The 20,741-nt window shown below is 39.0% G+C and overlaps 1 protein-coding gene across 3 annotated transcripts; it reads left to right on the top strand.

Moving 5' to 3' along the window:
- The first annotated feature begins 3,099 nt into the window (after positions 1 to 3,099).
- On the top strand, positions 3,100 to 19,387 carry LOC110158457 (voltage-gated potassium channel subunit beta-3). 3 transcript variants are annotated; one of them, XM_055148607.1, is made up of 15 exons: positions 3,100 to 3,262; positions 3,347 to 3,428; positions 13,724 to 13,767; positions 13,846 to 13,883; positions 14,897 to 14,976; positions 15,191 to 15,235; positions 15,474 to 15,518; positions 15,600 to 15,643; positions 16,851 to 16,937; positions 17,022 to 17,107; positions 17,200 to 17,320; positions 18,029 to 18,123; positions 18,286 to 18,406; positions 18,827 to 18,915; positions 19,298 to 19,387. In XM_055148607.1, exons 1-15 carry the CDS (start codon positions 3,100 to 3,102, stop codon positions 19,385 to 19,387), a joined length of 1,230 nt encoding a protein of 409 aa, XP_055004582.1. The 3 variants fall into 3 exon arrangements, with proteins under 3 accessions (XP_055004582.1, XP_055004580.1, XP_055004579.1); XM_055148605.1 differs by having other exon boundaries at positions 3,100 to 3,274; XM_055148604.1 differs by having other exon boundaries at positions 3,100 to 3,428.
- Positions 19,388 to 20,741: the final 1,354 nt, after the last annotated feature.

Here is a 20,741-nt window from a genome sequence, read left to right as displayed (position 1 = left end):
ATCTCTATGTATTGTTCTAAACCTTGTGTTTTTTCTGTTTTTAGTCAGTTTAGTAATATACTATAGGCATTTAGTTAGATGCTGGTGACCTTCTGTGTATATTGATCTGTGAATACAAACCTGCCTCCTTGGGTGCGGCACTCCACTGATATTTGCTCATTTTGGTGAGATTAAAAGGTCCACATCTAAAACTAATTTAAAAAGAAGGCTACCTCGTACAATCCAACATTATTAACATATATTGAACATTTGCCACCAAGTAGTTAGCATTAATACTGTATGACTCAATGTTCAATAACGCTCCCGGGTGACCTCACTGTGAGAGAGCCATGTGGGTGCTGACTATGTTTTAACAGGACAGAAGATCATTGAATCCTCTCCTCTTTTCAAATGTCACTGCGGATGGCATGCACTTTGGTCTGTCTCTGTACAGATGGAAACTTTGCCATCCCAACTTGCTCTAAATGGCTCCTAAAAAGTGCTGATTGCCTGACACACTTTGCTGCCTGTGCTTTCCCTATGTGGAGGAGGCAAATTTTTTTCCCTGTGGAGAACAGATTATTGACAGCAATGAAAAAAGGTGTGCGCTGTGCTCATCTGCAGGAGGCTTTCCTGAGTGAGGCATTTTATTGTCATTTTTCTATAAGGTCTGTACCTACCCATATAGACTTAATCTGTGCAGCTGACAAGGGAGGGCAAAGGGGTATGATATCTGGAGGATAACAGGATTTTAAGAGCCCCATGTGGCCTATGTGAGGCTTCTTGTCTTGGGCTTCCATAATTCTTCTAAAATGTTACTGACCTATAATTTAGGCTACACTTTAACACTGGATATCGAAAAAAATGTTGTACTGTAGCAACATCATGTACCTTCTGGAGGTGGCACGTTACCTAGATGATTCCATAGAAATAGAGAGAACATTCTCCATGGGGAGATTGACTGATATAGTTTTTTTTTTCACGGCAGAAGCTGATACTGATTGTTTATAATCCAGAGAAATCATTTGCCGATAAGGTATGCCGATATTTTTGAAAATAACTGTCAGTAATTTTTATCAAAAACTTATAAGAGAGCAGTTTAGTTATTATGAAGCATTCAAATAAATGCAGCAGCTTGGCCAAAAGAAAATATCTTGTGCTGCAGATTTAAGGTTGATACATTACACTACATTCACAAGTGCAAATATCATTCAACCAATATCAAGATCAGTCTATCTCAAGGAAATACTGTCAAATATTATTATTAATATTATTATATTTCCATGGAGACAAGGGGGCCCTCCTCCAGGCCAAGTAAGTCAGGTTTGTGGAGATGCAAACTTGGGGATCTCAAATGAATATCTTGATTAAAATAGGCTATAAGAATAAACAGAAACAAAGTTTAGTTCAAGCAGGTGTAGCAGGCCTATTAACCTTAAAAGTGTTTATAAACCATGAATGACACACAGCAGCCTCAGCTATTTTAATTGTAGCCTATGCCTTGCTGAAGATTGGTTTGGGATCTGTTTTTGAACCTAGGATAAATATTTGCCTCTTCAAGTTTCAAATGTCACATCATGTCACTCCAAACGTGACTTGACGTGAAGCTTTGGTCATGATACAATGTGCCTGCATATGTGATGTGATGAAGTGAGACTGCCACTATAATGCCAATACTTTGTGTACAATTTCTGTGCGTAGTGGGTGTGGTATCTAGTGGACCCCGTGTGGGTAAGCAGGGGGGTTCTATCTGAAGAAAATTACTACATTTTTAAACCATTTGGGCTAATCACTGTAGAGGCCAGGGAAATATATTAGATTTTCTTCACGCCTTTACTATGGATCCATGAAGGTTTTGTGTGATTTATGCCGCTGGTTTCTCAAAAGAAAACACTGCTGATAAAATATGATGGAAGTGCTCACACCCCACCGAGAGAGAGAGAGAGAGAGAGAAAGAGAGAGAGAGAGAAAGAGAGAGAGAAAGAGAGAGACAGAGAGACAGAGGGGAGGGGAAGCCAGCGCACCGCAAACCCCCACATACGTAGCTCGTGTGTTGTGAATATATGGGAGGAAAAAACATTAAAGGTAAGAGAAAAAAGCGAAAGTGTTACCATGAAGCTCAAAGGCGGTAAATTGACGTTTAGAATGATGCGATGTTTGCTGCGGATCCCGTTTTGAGCCAGGATGCCGGTGTTTTTTTCCCAAATCACCGTGTGCACCGTGAGATTTTTTTGGGCGAATACTGGGACACCTGCACAGACGCTCTTAGCCCACTGCTGCCGGTAGGCGAACCCGTCGTACTGCCTTTGAAGGTAACGAGTGTTAAGTGAAATCAGGCTTTTTTCCCTTTCATCTTTCATCCTCTTATTGTATCTGACGCTGCGTAAAGGCTGGGCGATGCATCCATTGGCTTTCCCTCTGTGATTTCTGCCTCACATCAGCTTCATCATAGACTTGTTCTGCTGGTGTTGAGTGAACTGTTTTGCTGTATGCCAGACAACATGCCTTCTCGTTTGTGCCGGGGGTGCAGGGATGCCAGTGGCCGACGTGGTTGTGTCATTACTGCAGTGCACTCTGGAGCTTTTAGACAGTGCACAGACACTAGCTGAAGAGGAGACAGCGAGCCGGCAAGTGCTGGACCAGCCAACCTAAGTCATAGGAACCAGTGATGAATTTGGAGACAGAGGCCAATCTTATGAAAACTGGGAATTCCATTGCACTATAATGTAAAAAAGGTTTGGGGGTTTTCCCTTTTCAGCATATCCCCAAAATCCATCTGTCAGAGGGGCTGCTGAGAGCTTACAAGCCTCCTAGTGTTTTTTGGAGGGCTGCCCCCATGCATCTTGTGAGTGTGAAAAGTCCCATCATCCTTTGCCAGCTTTGCATCAGCAGACAGGAGCAGACGGTAGCGCTGTGTGTGTCATGTTAGACTGGACACTTGCCTGCCCCTTTTCCAAAACTGCCCATTGACCTCCAGACAAAATCTCTGACCAGAACACTTGTATCTGAATGCTGTGGCAAATAACAAGGAAAAACTGTCTGACAACTTCAGGACAAACATTTTAAGAGACTCAAAATTACAGAGATCAAACACCCTAGAGAAAGGACAACAGGGTCAGGATGCAGGTCTCATTCGCCTGCACAGAGCACAACCTCAAAAGTCGAAGTGAGGATCGACTTTGTGGCCTTCGCACCGCCCCACCACCAGGAGGCAGCAGTGGAGGGGTGGGGGGCAGCAGTGGGGGAGGAGGGGGAGGAGGGGGCAGTGGAGGTGGAGGAGGAGGTGGGGGCAGTGGTGGAGGATCTGGAGGGAGCGGACAGGGGAGCAATGGGAACTACATCTCCCAGGGGTCTGTGAAGATCAAAGAGGCCCCAGCATCAAGGCAAGCCCCCCAGGGACACGCCCACATGAAGGAAGCCATAGGAAGACACACCACCATGAAGTACAGGTGAGTATGTGCAGCTCTGGGTAATGTAAGGTGACTGCGACACTGCATCTGCTCCTCACATGTGTGTGTGTGAATGTCCAATTGAAAAAAAAAAAAAAAAGCACACAAGAGTAACTGGCTCAAACTGAATTGTAGCTCTGGGACCACCTGTCCCTTTTTTGGTCCCTGTGTAGCCATTTAGACCCTGTCCACTAATACAGCCACTAGTTTAGAGGTTTAGAGGGTGTCCCACTTTTAATATGCCCCAAATTTAATGCTGCCTATTCCAATCAAATTGAAATCATAGTGTTATAGCACGTTTTATTTAAGCTTAATTTTAGAATAGAATAGAATTAGAAACCCTTTACTGTCATTATACAGTATAATGAAATTCAAAGCTGCTCCATCAAGGTGCAAGAATTAAACAAAATAAATAAAAGAGTTCTCATTCAGTATGGTGACAGCTTTGGGGAAGAAGCTGTCCCTGAGTCTGTTGGTCCTAACTGGAATTAACCTGAAGCGCCTGCCAGAAGGCAACAGGTTGAACAGATGGAATCCAGGGTGTGTATTGTCTTTAATTAAACAAAACGTTTCTGCAAAACAAATTTTCAACACAATATTCAACACCTTGTTCAACTTTTACAACATTTGAAGTGCTTATATAGCTCCACAATATTACATTATTTTATTATTGCAGAATATATATGTATATTTTGTTTTACTGACATAATAAAATACAGTTCATCATTCTCCTCACAATCCAGAATGAGATAGGCTTCCATCCATCCAACCTCTACAGAGAATAGAAGTGGAGGAAGGAGTCCTGGTTTAGACCATTGCCCCAGTTTTAATCTTACATCAGAGCAGTTAAAAGTTGTTAAAGTTAAGGCCACGGGACCATACAACTCTTTTAAGATAATAGTTGCAATCTCTGACCCTGTAGGGAATTTGGTCTTATGAATTTGTCCCATCTTTGCTCTTTAGTTTTTATCCAGGGCTGAGCAGAGGTTTATATTTTCTTGAATGTAAGTTCAAGTTAAACTATGGCTTGGAATGTTAATTTTAGGTCGGTATAACTCAATGCAATTGGTGTAATTGATGTTATATTGGTAGAATTATTACTTACTTACATTTTCAATAAAAATTCTTACAGTTGGGCCATTCAACAGGAGGCCTGAAGGCAAAAAAATTAAAATTGTCAGAGGAATGCATTTGGCATGTTAGTTATTTATGTATTTTTTCAAAACAGATACTTGAAAGAAAATACAAAAGTCAGATATGGAGGATCAGTAAAGTATTGATGTTAAAGCTTTCAGAGTAAGACCCATGAGGAGATGATGGATGTAGTAAAAGGATAGAAGAAATGAATTTAGTTGTTGTGTAAGAAGAGAGGGCAAAGGATTGAGTGGGGTTCCCAGTCGCAGATTTGGGGTTGCTGGAATGTACCACACAGTGTCATCTGCGGATGCCCTGGTGATTCTAAAATATACATTTGATTTTGTAGTGTCCCATTGTGAAGTGGGTGTAGAGACCCAAAGGTGAAAGGTTAATTGTAAGTGAGGACATAGTAAAGAGGTCTGAAACTGAGATGGTTTGCATTTCAGATTGATTGTGCCGACCTTCTGACCTAAGATAATCTCTTAGGTTCTAAATCTACACCATGAGCATTACTTGCCAATCCTGCATGAGTAACAAGGTCACAGGTGATGGTGTTTATAGATGTGTCTGTGAGTGCACATGGTTGTATTATGAACACTTATTTGATTACACAATGGAGGTAGTAGAGAAATAGAGATAGTCGAGAGGCTGCATTGGTAAAGCAAGGATCCAAGAGACCTTCTTTATCTCACAGTCACAGAACAAAATTTGTTATGTCAAATCAAAAAATGTTCCAAAAACTACCTCCATCTTAAAAAACACTTAAAATAGGATATTTATGCATATTTTTACTCTAAACATGCTTTTTTATTACAAAAATGTTGTCATAAGTAACATATCTTGTGGACACACATTTGGTAATTTGTTCTCATTTATGACTATTTGTGAGACTGAGTTAAGTTGGCCTGTCAGCCGCCTACATTGAGCGCTTCATCTACATTACAATACAATTACCTCAGCAAACCTACAGTCATTTTTCTGCACTAAAAATGGTTACCTTCACAGGAGTAGCAGAGCTTATATTATGTACAGCAAAGCAGCATATTGTTATGGGCGATAACAGACAGTACAGTATGTACAGTCGAAGCCCCTGAGTCTGACTGTGGTGTATGAGGTTAATGGAGATGGGCCCTGGCCTTGACCACTCGTTAACAAAACGCATGTCCACAATACCACTGCTCTAGTCAACACAGGAGTCCAGTTTTACGGGTCATATTTATAAAAGTTAAGTACATTAATATAACCCCAGAGGAGAAAATGTCACAAAACAAAATGTTCTTGATGCAGCCTTTTAGAAATGTTCAAAGATACAACTATTCTTCAGGCATCCTGACAGCTTCTTCTGTCGCCAGCAAAATGTTCTTTGAAATCTAAAATAATAGTATCTCTGAGGACACTGAGTCTCTTGTGAATCAGGTAGATTGAGATCTCATTTTTCCATTAATAAGCGTTTAAAAAAGGAAGGAGCCATAAGGCAAACCCAGATTCTGCTCACAGTTTTCATTAATTGCACACACAGTGTACTTGTGAGTGTGCTGCACTAAGCTGCTTTCACTGCTGCTGTCACAGGGAAGTGTCACTAATAGAGAGGGCTGCGGCTCAATAAGTCTATCCAGCATATGGCCAGCTGCAGTTGCCCATGGCAACACCCAGAGCATTGCCTTTATTTTTTGTGTGTTGTTCTTTCCAATCAGTGCTGATCGTATGTCTGCTCCGTCAGGAGGCTGTGCAGGTCCAACAGCCAAACCCACAGTCACTCTGTTACACTGGTGTCACTGACGAACTGGACAGGAACAAGCAGCACCCGTCTGCTCATTGCACCTCCTGCTCTCTGCTATCACATAGTCGCCATGCTCTAAAAATACGGTCAATACAATCTTATCTGTATAAAGGTTCAATTTCAAAATCCAGAAGAATAAATACAGTATCCGTGAAAAAATAATCACATATTTAATCAAAATGCAGAGAACCCTGTAGTCAAAGTTGAAGTTCTGTAATATTTTATTTGAAAATTAAATACATTAAAATATGAATTTGACCTGTAGGAATAAGGACATTATATTTGTTACAGGAGTGACAGTTCACATTTATAATGCACTTATAAACTTGACAAGCTTCTCAGCATGCTTTACTCTGGTTCATTATTCATTCACTATCCACAGAGGTGATAGGCTACTCTTGTTGCCACAGCCATTGCCAATCAAGACAAAGATGATTGAGAGCCCCAGGACATAATGATAGTTTGAGGCGCCGAGTGCGATACTCAAATGGTCAACCCTCCAGTTAAATGTATTTGATATTGGTAAAAGTGTTTCACTGGTCTAAATACTTTCAGATTGATATTGGCTTCCGTTTGGCAGCCAAAACATCTTGAGCACTGTCCAGAAGACTCCCTTTTCTAAACCTTGTCTACGATGGACCACTTTTGGATGAGTGAGGGATTACACTGACTAGCATTTAGCATTGAATAAAAATGTCACTGTCTCTCCCGTGGGGTTAATTTTCTGAGGGGCTCACTGTAGCTGTTTGCTCTGTTTGACGACATGTTTCTGGTGTTTCACGCTGGGCCATTAACCTGAGGATTCATCAGCCTCTGACGGGTCACACACCAGAGCATCTGCTGCCACTTAGCACTCCTGTAAGCCCCTGCTGTCGCACCGGCGCTCTCTGCTCCACTTTCACTCAGCACAATCTTTTAGATTCATTTCATTTCAAACATAAACCTTTCATATGCGTTATCTTTAAACCGGAAGCCTGGGAGAACAAAAGAAGTTGCAGTGTCAGGTTAGTGTAATAGTAATGGAGATTAAACACTACTTGAGTTAGTGCCCACACAAAGGTTTTCTGACACTAGTCTTGGACATATTTATTGTTGACCCAGCACAGTTAAAGGAATGCAAGATTTTGATTTAAAATTTCATAAGCCTATCTATGTCCCCAGATATTAGTTAAATTAAAGATGTTCAAATATAATTCATAATGTTAACAGTTGTAATGATAATCACAAAAACATTAGATGGGATGTTTTGTTTATTTATGTTATAGTTTTGTGTTTTGAATCTTAAGATGATTATCCAGTCAGAAAGCAGAATTAGTGTCACAGGAGTTTCTCATCTGGGTTGCCAGTTTCAATTCTGATATCCAGTTAGTTTCTAACTAAAATGACTCTGATTTGAATCCTCAATACCTCCATCTGTAGACAGATTCAGGGGTTCAGACAAGTTCAGTTATAATGTCTTTTTAATTGGAGAGTGCAGGCTACATACAGTTCATTTAAAAGTTGTTTCTCTGAATGTTGCTAATTGCTGTACAAAACATGGTGGATTTTGTGTTTGTGACACATGTGACACTTCTTTTGCAAACAAACTGTGCAGTCTTTCAGCCTGCAAAAATAGAAAAAATAGACTAGCCTGGTTGTTAGAGATAATTATACAATGAGTTCTATATCATTTTCAAATTAAATAAGTCCATCTCTTGCTTTGTCTACGACTCAGTGACTGGGTTTGAAAACAATAATTACAGACCTATTTTGGGACACTTGGAGGGGCAAATGTCACATGGGCTGAAATTATGTCACTCTGTTACTATGGTAACAAGACTCTTTCTCAAACAGCAGCCAGGAAACAGGTCAGGTGTGTAGTCTGTGTTTGTTGATCTGGATTTTTAGGACTAAGCTTAGCCTTGGCATCCCTACTCTAATGAAACAACTAGTTTCTTAAATGTATGTATATGTGCTGATTTAGACATGTAGAAAATAGCAGTATTTTGGTGCCCTTCAACATTTTTGCAGCCGTCAACTTGTCCCAAATGTAACCTCTCTTGCTCCGAAAATAGGGCATCCTTAATATTTTAGCTCTCCAATCGTTTGCTATTGATGTCCAGACCAATTATAGGAAAACAATGGTTGACGCTGTGCAAACAAAAAACAAAGTTCACAATTCAAGAGGAGGGCATTATTTGTCATAGGTTTTACTTCTACAGAGAAGTTCAGTGTTCAAGTGACCCAATCTGTACATTAAATTTAAGATTTTCCATTATCCCTAAATTTGTTTTATGAATTTGACAATATCTTTCAAACTGGATCCTCCTCAAAAAGCTATCACATCCAAACACATATCTATGCCTATGTATTTTCTTGATTTTTTCATACCCAGTACAGTTGAATACCTCTCCTAGTTGCAATATGACTGCTCTGTTACATGCAGCGAACATCTGAGTACACATGGGCTTCTGCAGATGTGTTACTTGGATTTGAGATATTTGAACCATGACGCTTCAAACATAGTTCCTGGTATCACATACATTTTGAATTCAATTTAAGTTTTCAAAATTTAAACAGGTTTTTGTGGTGTGCATCTGACTTGCATTTCCTGGAATAAAACTTAACTTTTTCAGTAAACACAAATACAGACAAATCAGCAATGTAACACAACTAATCAGCATGCTTTTTTTTTTTTTCAGAATTACACTTGCATTAAAACATACAGCTATGTATTATACACCTCCATGACATGACCTTCAGTGGAGTTTTACATAATTCTTTCTTTCGACTTGTGGTATTAAGAGTATGCGTCTTACTTAAGCTGCCTTGAGTCACTTGAGCTTATGAACATGCAATTTAAATCCAGTGTAATATATAATCTGTGCGTCTGACACATTTTGCAAATCAGTTACATTTCTAAATCTCCATGTACTTTCTGCTTATAGGTTGAACTGCTATATATATTTGTACTGAAAGTCATTTTTTCCCCTGTTGGTTTACCAAATGAGAAGCGATGGATGCGTGTGTGATTTGATGAGGCTTACATTTTGTCAGCTCATGTCTGTGAATAGCAGGGTGTGATGGCAGCACGATCACTACGAAGTCATCAGCAGTATACCAAAAACCACTAACAGAGGGCACAGGGAGTATGAGGGGGGCGAAGGATCTTTTTAAAGTCTACGTCACAATTTTGATTTTGTAACAATATTTTATGCATGTGTTGCATGAAACCTCTGTGCCCAAGCTACAAAACTAGCTCAGCCTGCACTGCATGTGGAAAATGCACATTACACACATGACTTTGTGAGGGACCCTAATCCCCAAAAATATTAAAGTTTTGTCAATACTGCCCACCCCTGCATAACATACTTATCTGAGAGTGTACACTTTGCTATGGTTGATTAAGTTTGCTGTTCACTGACGCAGAGGAGTTTATGTGTAGGGCAGCTAAGACTGTCCAAAAAGTCGACACCCAAATAATAATCAGTTTTTAAATTAGTAGCTAATATGAAGTTTCAATACTGAAAAACATACATTGAAAGGAAACCTTATACTTAATGTCAGTAGAGTTACCAAGCCTGCAGAAATCTAATTACTGCATTAATTGCATAACGTTAAAAGATGAGGACATTATTTACTATTCAATAAAATCATACATTTCTAAAATATCTTCACGTCTTTACTTTATGTCAAGCATAAAATTATGTTGATTTCATACCTTCACAAGAAAATAGGGAGATAGGCTAAACTTTGACCAAAATGATTCTAAATGGATTAATTACAAGTGTTAATAGTGCAAGTCTTACCTACATTTCTAAAGTGTAAAACACAGATTCACTGTGACAGAGGAACAGCTGTGTGTGTGTGTGTGCTTCTCAGTTCACAGCATGTGTACTTTATAATTAGGACAGCCCCAGTTTCTTTAGCATTGTAACCAAATGAAAGCATTGCACTTCATGGCAACTTGTTGTTTAGCCTGATTCATTAATAATAGCTGACGCGGGAAGTAGAGCACTGTGTCTTCAAGTCACTTCAGGTTGATCTGCTTTCGTAAGAGGTTTGTAGTGAAAATGCAGGCTCACCCACTTAACAGAAAATATGTTATACCTTTGCTCAGTGTTATTTAACATCTACAGTTGGGTGGCTGGTTCGTTGATTGGTTAGGTAGTATATGAGAGGCTGCAAAATGCACAGATACAGGTCTTAAATTTGATGAGGTCAAAGAACAAATGGGTCCATCAGTAATCTGTAAGCCCTTACACTAAAAATAAAATGATTTTATTTGACTTGAGTTTTCTAACATTAGCAGTATCTAATTTCCATCCACTCAAGCTTCTGACTGGCTCTGATTTTATTAAAAATAAAGTATTGTTCTATGTGGTTATGGTAGAAGTACTTTAGATAAGCGTTGGGTTGTAGAATATTCCTAGTAACAGATTTTCTATTGAATACAGCAGTAGAGAGACTGACCATAACACTGTTCTTACAGCAACACTTACATAGTATCGCACCACATACGTTCTCACAGTTTTATTCTGTGAATGTGGCACACACACAGTTATGTGTTATTAATATCTCAGTGTGCTGGTCTCCAGGGAATAGCCTGCTCAGCATGTGTGTGGCATTTTATGAAAGCTGCTGAAAAAATCCACGGTTAGCAGCTCACCATCTGTATGAAGAGTCTTCTCCTGTCTCAGGTGAAAACGAACTGTAAATGTCAGCACAGGTTAAAATGCTGACTACACTATGACAGAGCACCTGTGTGCCTTCATTCTCTGCCCCATTAATAATGAATGGGACAGCCCAGTCTCTGTAATCACCTTGTATAGACTTTGTGATTTAAAACAAAGAGAAAATGGACAGAAAACATGGATAGTCCTACTTATGAAGGGTCCAGAGAAGCATCTGTGTTTGTGTGCTCAGCTCTCGAGTGCATTCATGCGTGACCTATGTAGATCTGTGCCTGTGCTCCAGTGTCATTCACATCAAGCGTGAATGTGCTGTAAAGCCACCCACTTACGCGCTCGTCAAGAACCCTCATCTCTGGACTCTTCTGACCAAATGTGTGTCAGTCAAACATGGCCCGCTCACTTTTCTCAGCACTGTACAAAGTATACGCATATGGGCCGCTCAGTTTTCTGTCCACTGTGTAAAGTATAGGCGGGTAATGGCTCATGTGGGAGACAGTGAAGGAGAAGCATGTGCTCAGACTGATAGTGGTTTTACTGCAGCACTGCAGGGCTGAGAGGGAGGAGCGGCCATTCGCACAACAATCACAACTGCCCACAAACTACAACATCAGACTACAACAGCAGTCCTCACCACTGAAACCAGCCTGTTTCTAATGCAAAAACATGTTAACTCAAGACTTAAATATTATGGGCTTGTGCTCTCTCAGTTCAGTGTGTGGTAGCATTTGTGGTGGCTACCGCTACTGTTGACTCAGACTGAGGTGTTTGTCACACATCTCTGTTTTCATTACTGTAAATGAGATTGAGAACAGCACATGGAGTGCACAAAGGTGGTAAACCATAGAGTGCAGCTTGTAATAGTAAATTATTTATATATTGTCAAAATATGAGGCTTTTTCTAACACTGAATGGCCATGCATGTTTTTTCTCAAATCATTATATTATATTTTTGGATTGCAGCACAATAGCTGCATTATTTTTGGGTGACTGGCTTCAAGAAGAGTAAAAATAGCCTCCAAAAGCCTTGGCAAGCCAGTTTTATTTTCAGACCACTGTTAAGCTGTGTTTAAGGGTGGATGATTTAGTGTTCTTTACAGATAAGTTTGACATGTGGTACGAAAACAATGGCTGACGATGACATAAATCTTAAGGGTTAACTGTAATCGGTCAACAGAGGTCAGAGGATTAGGCTGTTCCTCAAAGACCAGTACCAGCGTGACTTTCTGCTAATGTTTTATTATTATTATTACTTTGTGATTTTTACTAGTCTTTTTGGGATTGAAACACCTCCACCATTTCCTGGATGATTTCAGTAATCCAAGGTTGACAAATCTTCTTTAACAAAAAGCATAATCTTATAGGTGTCGCAGGACTGACAGTTAAGCAGATAAATGAGATACAGTACATTCAGCAGCACTCACTGAGCCTTGTCCTTCAGTCATTATGTTTTTTCTTGCCTTCAAAGTCAGGATCTTGGTGCCGTCATTGGCATCTGAGCAGCTCCACACCATACAAGGAATATTCTACATCAAACACCTTTTTCTGAGTGTAACGTTGCTGACCCATCCACCTGTGCGCTATTTCCACTGCCTTTTTAATGTAGCAGCACAACAATATGTGCCTCACGCCTACACAAGTGCATATGTGGAAAAAATATAATTCACAATCCTACACAAAACGACTAGGGCCCAGTGGGACACAAATGCTTACATATGCAGGAATCTATAAATAGCTTAAGGTCAGGCATTAAAAATAGACAGGCGCAAATAAAAGCAGGACTCATTGGGCTGCGTCTAAATGCTTTGACAGTCTGTCTTTGTGCATTTGGCTATTTGTGGCAGAGGCAGACAACAGCGAACGCACAGGGGAGGAAGAGACCAGAGATGCTGTTCAGATCCAGCTGGTTCCTGGGTTAATTAGACTTAGGGCCACATCCCGCCTGTACATGTGCACCTCCACCCACCATCCAAAATTCAGCTGTCCTCATAACCGCATGTGACATCTGCTGTAATGGACCACCAAGCTTAAGTTTAGTTTACACATAGTTTTGGCTCCAGAACGGGACTCCAGCCCGGTCTAGTCGCCTCTAAGTGTTTCCCTTGCACATACGGTATCAGACTGAACTGTTAACACAGCAAGAATAAAAGGTCAATTGCTCAGAAATAATTAGAGAGGCAGTAGTTTAACCACAGGAAAGATTTAGGTTTTCAGAGCAGTGGGAAAGAAGATAAAGGACTGGTAAAATACAAAATTTCAAAGTTTCATTCACAATTCGGCTGAGGGATATGATGAAGTTTATCACTTTTTTCTCCTCATACTGATTGTTCCCAGTTGTTGATTAGATTTACATTTTGTCTTATAAAAACAAATAAAATGTCAATATCAATATTTTGAACACAGACTCATCATTGACATTTAGCCTATACAGACTTTTAATTATTGGAATTTAACATAAATATAATCATTTTTTTTCTCTGAACTCTTTGTCAAACCACATGTCTTTACTGATAGAGGGCTGGCTGTTTATCTCTCAATTAAAAAGCCCCAGGCTGATTATTTACAATTAGAAATGACTGGATCTTGACCTCAGCTGAAATGTGGTTATTTGCATAGAGGCCTATAAAACAGATAATATATATCAAATAATTATTATATATGATTACTTTGGTGAAGTTTTAGTAAAGTGTTTTATTTCTCTTCGACAGGAACCTGGGGAAATCAGGTCTACGAGTGTCCTGTCTAGGACTAGGTAAATACGAGTACATGGCATACATTGCAGTGATCATTTTTTGCACCCTCTCTAATCTCTGTCCTCTGCCTTCTCCAGGAACATGGGTGACATTTGGCTCACAAATCTCAGATGAAGTAAGAACTGAACACTTTCTCTTTGTTCTCAATGCCCAGATAATATGGATATTATGTATGTATAATATATATGGTGCTTTGAGAATCAAACATATAACTTGAATTTTATAGCAAAGATTATCTGTCATTATAGAACCTAACAGTGGGTGAGTTATATTTGGCAGAAAAGGAGCATTTTTTTCCTGAAAATAGATGTGATAAATGTAGTAAAAGACAGGGACTCAGGGCTGCACAGTATATTGCAACTGAATCAACACCAATTTGAGTTGGCACAATTACCAATTCATAAAGGCTGTAATTATTTAGATAAAAGAATGTCAAAACATCCTATTTTTTATAGAAAAGTCCTGTGGTTTAGACCTCTACAAACAAATTCTGAAATTCATGGTATTGATAGGATTCTTACATTAGTTTAAAGGTGCATTGTGCAACATTTTTGGAAGAGAGTCTGTCACTTGCTTGTCTTCATGGAGATGTTATTGCTTTATCTAGAAAGTTCCATAGAGATTAAACCTGTTTATTTCAAGGGAGACTGCTATAGGCTACATTACAGGGCAGATCTGTGGACAGGCAACCCTATTCACAGAGAGAATTATTGTATCTTTGAAACACCCATAATTAATAAATTATAGATAGATGTGTTTAATGTCATATCACGGAACATTCCAGGCAAAGCAATAACATCTCCCTGGAGACAAGCAGGTGAAGGATCCTAAACCAGAAAAGTTGTGCAATGCACTTTTAACTAGTGTCTTTCATATTTTAGTCTTCCCTCAAATCTTAATCCTCCTGGAGTTCTTTACATTGTGCACATCATGATGTTGCAATATTTGTCTGAAAAAATTTGAAAAATCTGAAAACTGTGTATAGCATTATTATCTAAGTAGTTTTAAACAGCAGACAAAGGCGGCCCCAGTATTATACTTGAATAGTGTATGGGCCTGTTTATCTTCTCTATGCCCTTCACAGTGTCCTTGGATTATTAAGAGTTTGTGTGATTCTTGTATGCTCAGATGGCAGAGAACCTAATGACCATTGCGTATGAGAATGGGGTGAACCTGTTCGACACAGCGGAGGTGTATGCGTCAGGAAGGTCAGCCTCACTTCCTCAAACATCCAATTAAAACTTTGGCTCCTCTCTTCTCCTTCTGCACACCAACTATTTTTAAACTCACCACCAGACCATCTGAAGAAACCACTGCTTTAACTCAAATAAACAACACCATTATTTTCTTTACAGCTTTGAATAAAACTTGACTTTAAGATGGCATATTTAGATTTACAGTGTGAATTTCTTTTCTCCTCAGAGCGGAAATCACTTTAGGAAACATAATCAAGAAGAAGGGATGGAGGTAAGGTGTCTAATTTATCCTCACTTACAGTACAATGTACAACTATTAATAGTACTATTTGTTATAAAATATACTTGTTCCAATGACACTACTGAAGTTACTTATAGATATTTTAAAGTTATAATTGCTTGGTATGCATTAGAATTGTGTGTTAAGTTACCATTCAAAAAACAAATAATAACATTTGATATGTACACACAATTTAAAATGTCACAGCTTTATGTTTTATCTCTTGCAGACGTTCAAGTTTTGTCATCACAACAAAGATTTACTGGGGAGGCCAGTGAGTAGCCTATTCGGTTGTAGAGAATCAATGTACACTTTCATCACTTCAATAATGTATGCTTGTGTGTTTTGTGTACAGAGCAGAGACTGAGAGGGGCCTGTCCAGAAAGCACATAATTGAAGGTAGATTGATTTATCCTCCATTGTGTCAGTGCTGTTACCATTGACTGTAGATTGTTTTTACTTTCTGTGTGTTTTACTAATGTTGTATTATCTTGCTCATCAATGTAAACAATGTTTTTGTTTCCAATGTTTCACATGGTAAAATTACCCCAATTTAAACTGGTCTAAAACTGCAACAAAACAAAATTATACAAAAAAAGAATACAAAACGATAAATATTGCGATAAATTACAATATTGAAACTTTATGCCACTGTCTTATGCCACTGTATTATCAAAAACTGGATAATTTGTTCATAGGCCATATTATATAAAGCCATAAGTTGCAACAAATAAATAGCAGAATGAACCAATAATTACCCAGAAGTTATTTAATCTACCCTCTACAGCTCAAATTGCATTATGACAAAAATAAGAAATATCCCCCTATTATTGCAAAGAAATTGTACACATGATAAATATTGAGCTCCAAAATATATTACTACACCTGACATATATTAGACAATAAGTCGATGTAATAATTACTGGGACAGGCCTATTTCTGAGTAGACATATTTCCACACCATCTCTTCAAACTGATGTATTTAGTGTAATTGTAATTGGTTTAGAGTAGTCCGCCATTTGCATAGTCTAAACCAAAATACACAAGGTCAGATGAGGAACCATGACTTTTCCTGCCATTTGAATCAGTGCCCTGCCAAATGACTGCCGCTGAGATGTCTAAGAGGCTGCTGGCATTGTGCACACTCATCTTTTAGTTTGCACAAAATGGATGGCCTTGGGCTGACCATTTAGTGAGGACTTGAATTGGCTGTTTGACTGTTATTGCCATGACTCTTTTGATGAAAGGCTGTTGCATAATAACTCAAAGAAATACCGTTTAAACTGTTACAAGGTTAGGTTCATACAGGGCAAGTTTCATAGAGCTTTCTGCTTGATTTTTCAGAATTTTGTGTAAAGTCTGCATTTTGTTGTTGCTGGTGTTGCTTTTAGTTTTCCAGTTCTCCTGTAATGCTTGTACAGCCAGTATATTGTAGTTTTCCTATATGAACAAAATCCATATCACACATTCATATAATGTAGATATGATGCAAAAGAATTAATGTGATATTTGTATACTGGCTCTTACATGTTGATGTCATACCTATGTGTATATATGTTAGTAAAAAAAAAAAAAAAAAAACATTTTTCTCTATTGTTGATTGCAGGTTTACGAGGATCCTTGTCTAGACTTCAGCTAGATTATGTAGATATTGTTTTTGCCAACAGAAATGATGTTAACAGTCCAATGGAGGGTGAGCCTCTAGATATGGTATATTTAATTGTGCTAACTGCTCAAAATTACATTTCACATTCTTTTGCTTCTCCATCTATTGCAGAGATTGTACGCGCCATGACATTCGTAATAAACCAGGGTATGGCCATGTACTGGGGCACGTCACGCTGGAGTGCAATGGAAATCATGGTGAACTTTGTTCCCTTTTCTCTCACTGTGAAAGCTCTTCTGGCCAAATAAGTGGGGTGATATTTTTGGATTTTTTTCTTTTTTTTTTACAGGAGGCATACTCAGTAGCACGGCAGTTCAATCTGATTCCACCTGTGTGTGAGCAGGCCGAGTACCATTACTTCCAGAGGGACAAAGTGGAGGTGCAGCTGCCAGAGCTCTACCACAAAATAGGTACAAAAACATTTCCTAGGTCCTAAATAAAAAATAATAAAAACTTTAAATACATTGTTATTATTGATTACCAGGGATTACCAGAGAGGAGTTACAAACTTGCTTCATATTGGATAAATGTGTGACTGGCTAAATCTTATTTCAAGGTGTAGCATTGCATAAAGTATCTTGCAAATATTTGACTTTTTACATGATTGAACTGTATATTCAGAAGTGAGTGGTTGGATTGGAACCAGTCAAGCCTGGCTCAATTTAGTTAAATGGTTATGATTGATTAGGATTGATTTAGCTTGAAATTAATGAGCATGAAATTAGTTCCCACTTCATCTTATTGAGAAAATGAAATGGCTCTAAATTCACGCTTAAGATCTTTTTGGTACCACCTTATAATAACTGCACTCTAATTTGCCTTAATAAAGCATGAAGAAGACTTAATTTATAATGAAGAAATAGTTTTATTAAGAATGATTAAGGCTTAACAACTACTAGACTAAATTAGGTGTTATTATAAGCGTTACCTTCTTTTTTTTTTCAACTTTTTATCATCAATGATAAACTTGTATAATGTCCTTTGACTTCTTGGTGTGATCCTGTCCTATAAAGGTCTTGATCCAGTGCACTCTGCTCCATCTAAAGCAGGTCTTGCACACTGTGGTCTTGACTATTGCACAGCTGGACTCAAAGGTTTCTCTTGGTTTCCTCTCTCAGGCGTGGGAGCTATGACCTGGTCCCCCTTGGCTTGTGGATTAATCACAGGGAAGTACAGCGACGGCGTGCCCGAGTGCTCGAGAGCGGCCATGAAGGTCAGTTTGATTTGAACTGCCTCTCCCTCTGGGGCCTCACTCAGAGTAATTCTCCTCCCAAGCGGTGGGGTGTTGAAGTTTGAAATCAGCACAGAACGCTACTGCCTTATTACATCTCTCTCCAGTTGCTCCTATTCTCCCCCCCTCTCTCTCTCTCTAAAGGGGTACCAGTGGCTGAAGGAACGGGTGAACAGTGAGGAGGGCAGAAGGCAGCTGGCTAAAGTGAAAGAACTCCACCTACTGGCCGACCGCCTGGGCTGCACTGCTGCACAATTAGCCATTGGTATGACAAAGATAAATACTCAAGAACTAAAACATTCAATAACATTAGCTCAATATCAGTGTCAACTGAATTGTGCATGTGGTATAATGACTGTGTTTATATCATTGAACTGCATGTATACTATTGATAGATTTTTTTTTTTTAGCTAATGATAGAAAATATAACAGTTATGTAGCATTGAAGTACACTACAATTATATTATACAGTTACATTATACCGTAAATGAAAAACGAAAAAAATATTCACCCACATGCTCATATGTACTCACTTTCTGTTAAAAGTCCATTATGTGTCCATGTCGCTGAGGTATTTGAAACACTTTTGTCATATTAGCTCAAAATGGAGCGAGATGAAGCACATACTATTTTCAGAAGAACTCACTGTAATAGTAGTATGTAATGACTGTCCCCTCTGTCCCAGCCTGGTGTCTGCGTAGTGAAGGAGTCAGCTCGGTGCTCCTGGGGGTTTCAAATGCCGATCAGCTGGTGGAGAACTTGGGCGCCCTGCGGGTAAGTGTGGTTAATTAGAAGTTTTGCATTTTGTTGCATATGACAAAGCAAATGACTGTTTGGTTTTAAGGTTCTGATTATAACTATACATCTTTGCATCCTTTTGAGTTCAAATCGAAAGCACAATAGCTTTTCAACATTCACCTGGTGTAACAAATTAACATTCTTTAACAAGTCTTAATTGGATGAAATACTAAACGTTAAAAACAAAAACACCATAAAGGATACCAAAGTAATGCAAACTGAATCATGAGGGGGAAAATGTCAGAACTGTTGACCACCATCTAGGAAAGATTTTTATTTTACAATAACATGTCTTAAAAGATTGTCTGTACATTCTGTACATATTACTGTAAACATTTTAATTGTTCTCCTTTTTCAGATATTATCCCAAATGACCCCTCAAACCATCACTGAGATTGATGCTCTGTTGGGTAACAAGCCACATTCGAAGAAGGAGTCCCGTGCTTGAACATAACCAATCTGAGACTGGACAGACACTAAGACATTGGGCATCACTGCTTCTGCTCTATACTCAATGCATGTCCTCTGCAACATTATGCTTCCAGTATTGGTGCATAACCATTTTTGCCCAATACATTATAACCACTATGAAATCAAGAAAATCTCCTTCAATTCTCAAAAAAAAGGTCATATATTGCTCAGTTCCTCATGGATGAATTGTTTTTGGACAATGAGACTCTCACTCACCTGTGCTACATACTGTGCATTGTCCTGCAGTGAACGGTGCTTTCATTGGACATGAGCCTCCACTTCAGCTGCTTGTGAATCTGTATGATGTTTAGCTGCCAGGAGCCAGAAGTTGGCGTTGGTTATGTCTAGCCTAACATTTCCCATTATGTGCATGTGACTGGTCTGCCATGCTCACTGCTTCACAGGGTTGGGGACAATGGGTTAATTGTGAGTTTGGTCACAAGACCTAATCCAGTCTGGTATTGCCTCAAGAATCTGAATCAGGCAGGTTACATGCTTTTGAAGAAGAGAAATTGATTTGTTATGAGCATGTGATGTAAGAAAATGCACTTTGAGAAGATGTATAGGCCTAGTGAAATAATCAAGCATAACATTATGACCACACAAGTGAAGAACAAATATTATACATGAAAATATTTTGAAGTTGATGCAGCAAGTGCACATCTTGTCTTCATAGTTTCCCCACTGGTTTTGAAAGATCCACAAAACTGCAGCTTTTGTTAATGGGTTTGGCGTCAGGAGGTGGCACACAAGCCACATTGCCTGTCTCCTATCTTGACGTTTTGCTGAATCTCTTTCCTCGCTTTTGTCCAGATTTTACGTTGTACTAACCCATCAAAGATAGCTTATTTTTAATATCCACAGAACTTATGACCTTTAACACTATTGTCAAGCAAGTGTAGATCTCATCTAACAGACTTGAAATGAGCGGATATTAAAACCACTATTATCCTGGTCATAATGTAATGCTTGATCGGTGTATCTTATCCTTGTGTGAATTATGTTACAATCAAAAACTGAAACTAGCATTAGTAAAGTCCCAACCCTGCCTTCACAGCAGTCTCTCGCCTCCTCTGTTTGTAAACTGTGCGCATGTCCCTTTAAGAGAGAATCGCCCTAACAGGGTTTTAATGTGGCATGGCTTTTATGGCTTATGTAGATTTGCAGTGCCCTTGTAAGCCATTTTGTACTCTTCTGAACAGTGTTATGATTTTGTGTGGTGGGTATATGTGCCACACACATGAAGACTCCAGATACTGCTCTGTGCATTAACCTTTGTATCTCTCTAAACTGTATCAAACAATGGCACTGACCTCGAGTCTAACCCAGAA

Source organism: Boleophthalmus pectinirostris, unplaced genomic scaffold, assembly GCF_026225935.1.
Source record: "Boleophthalmus pectinirostris isolate CB_2022bp ecotype Guang Dong unplaced genomic scaffold, ASM2622593v1 HiC_scaffold_12, whole genome shotgun sequence".
In the NCBI taxonomy this organism is placed as follows: Eukaryota; Metazoa; Chordata; class Actinopteri; order Gobiiformes; family Gobiidae; genus Boleophthalmus; species Boleophthalmus pectinirostris.
This window is presented reverse-complemented; position numbering and strand designations above follow the sequence as displayed.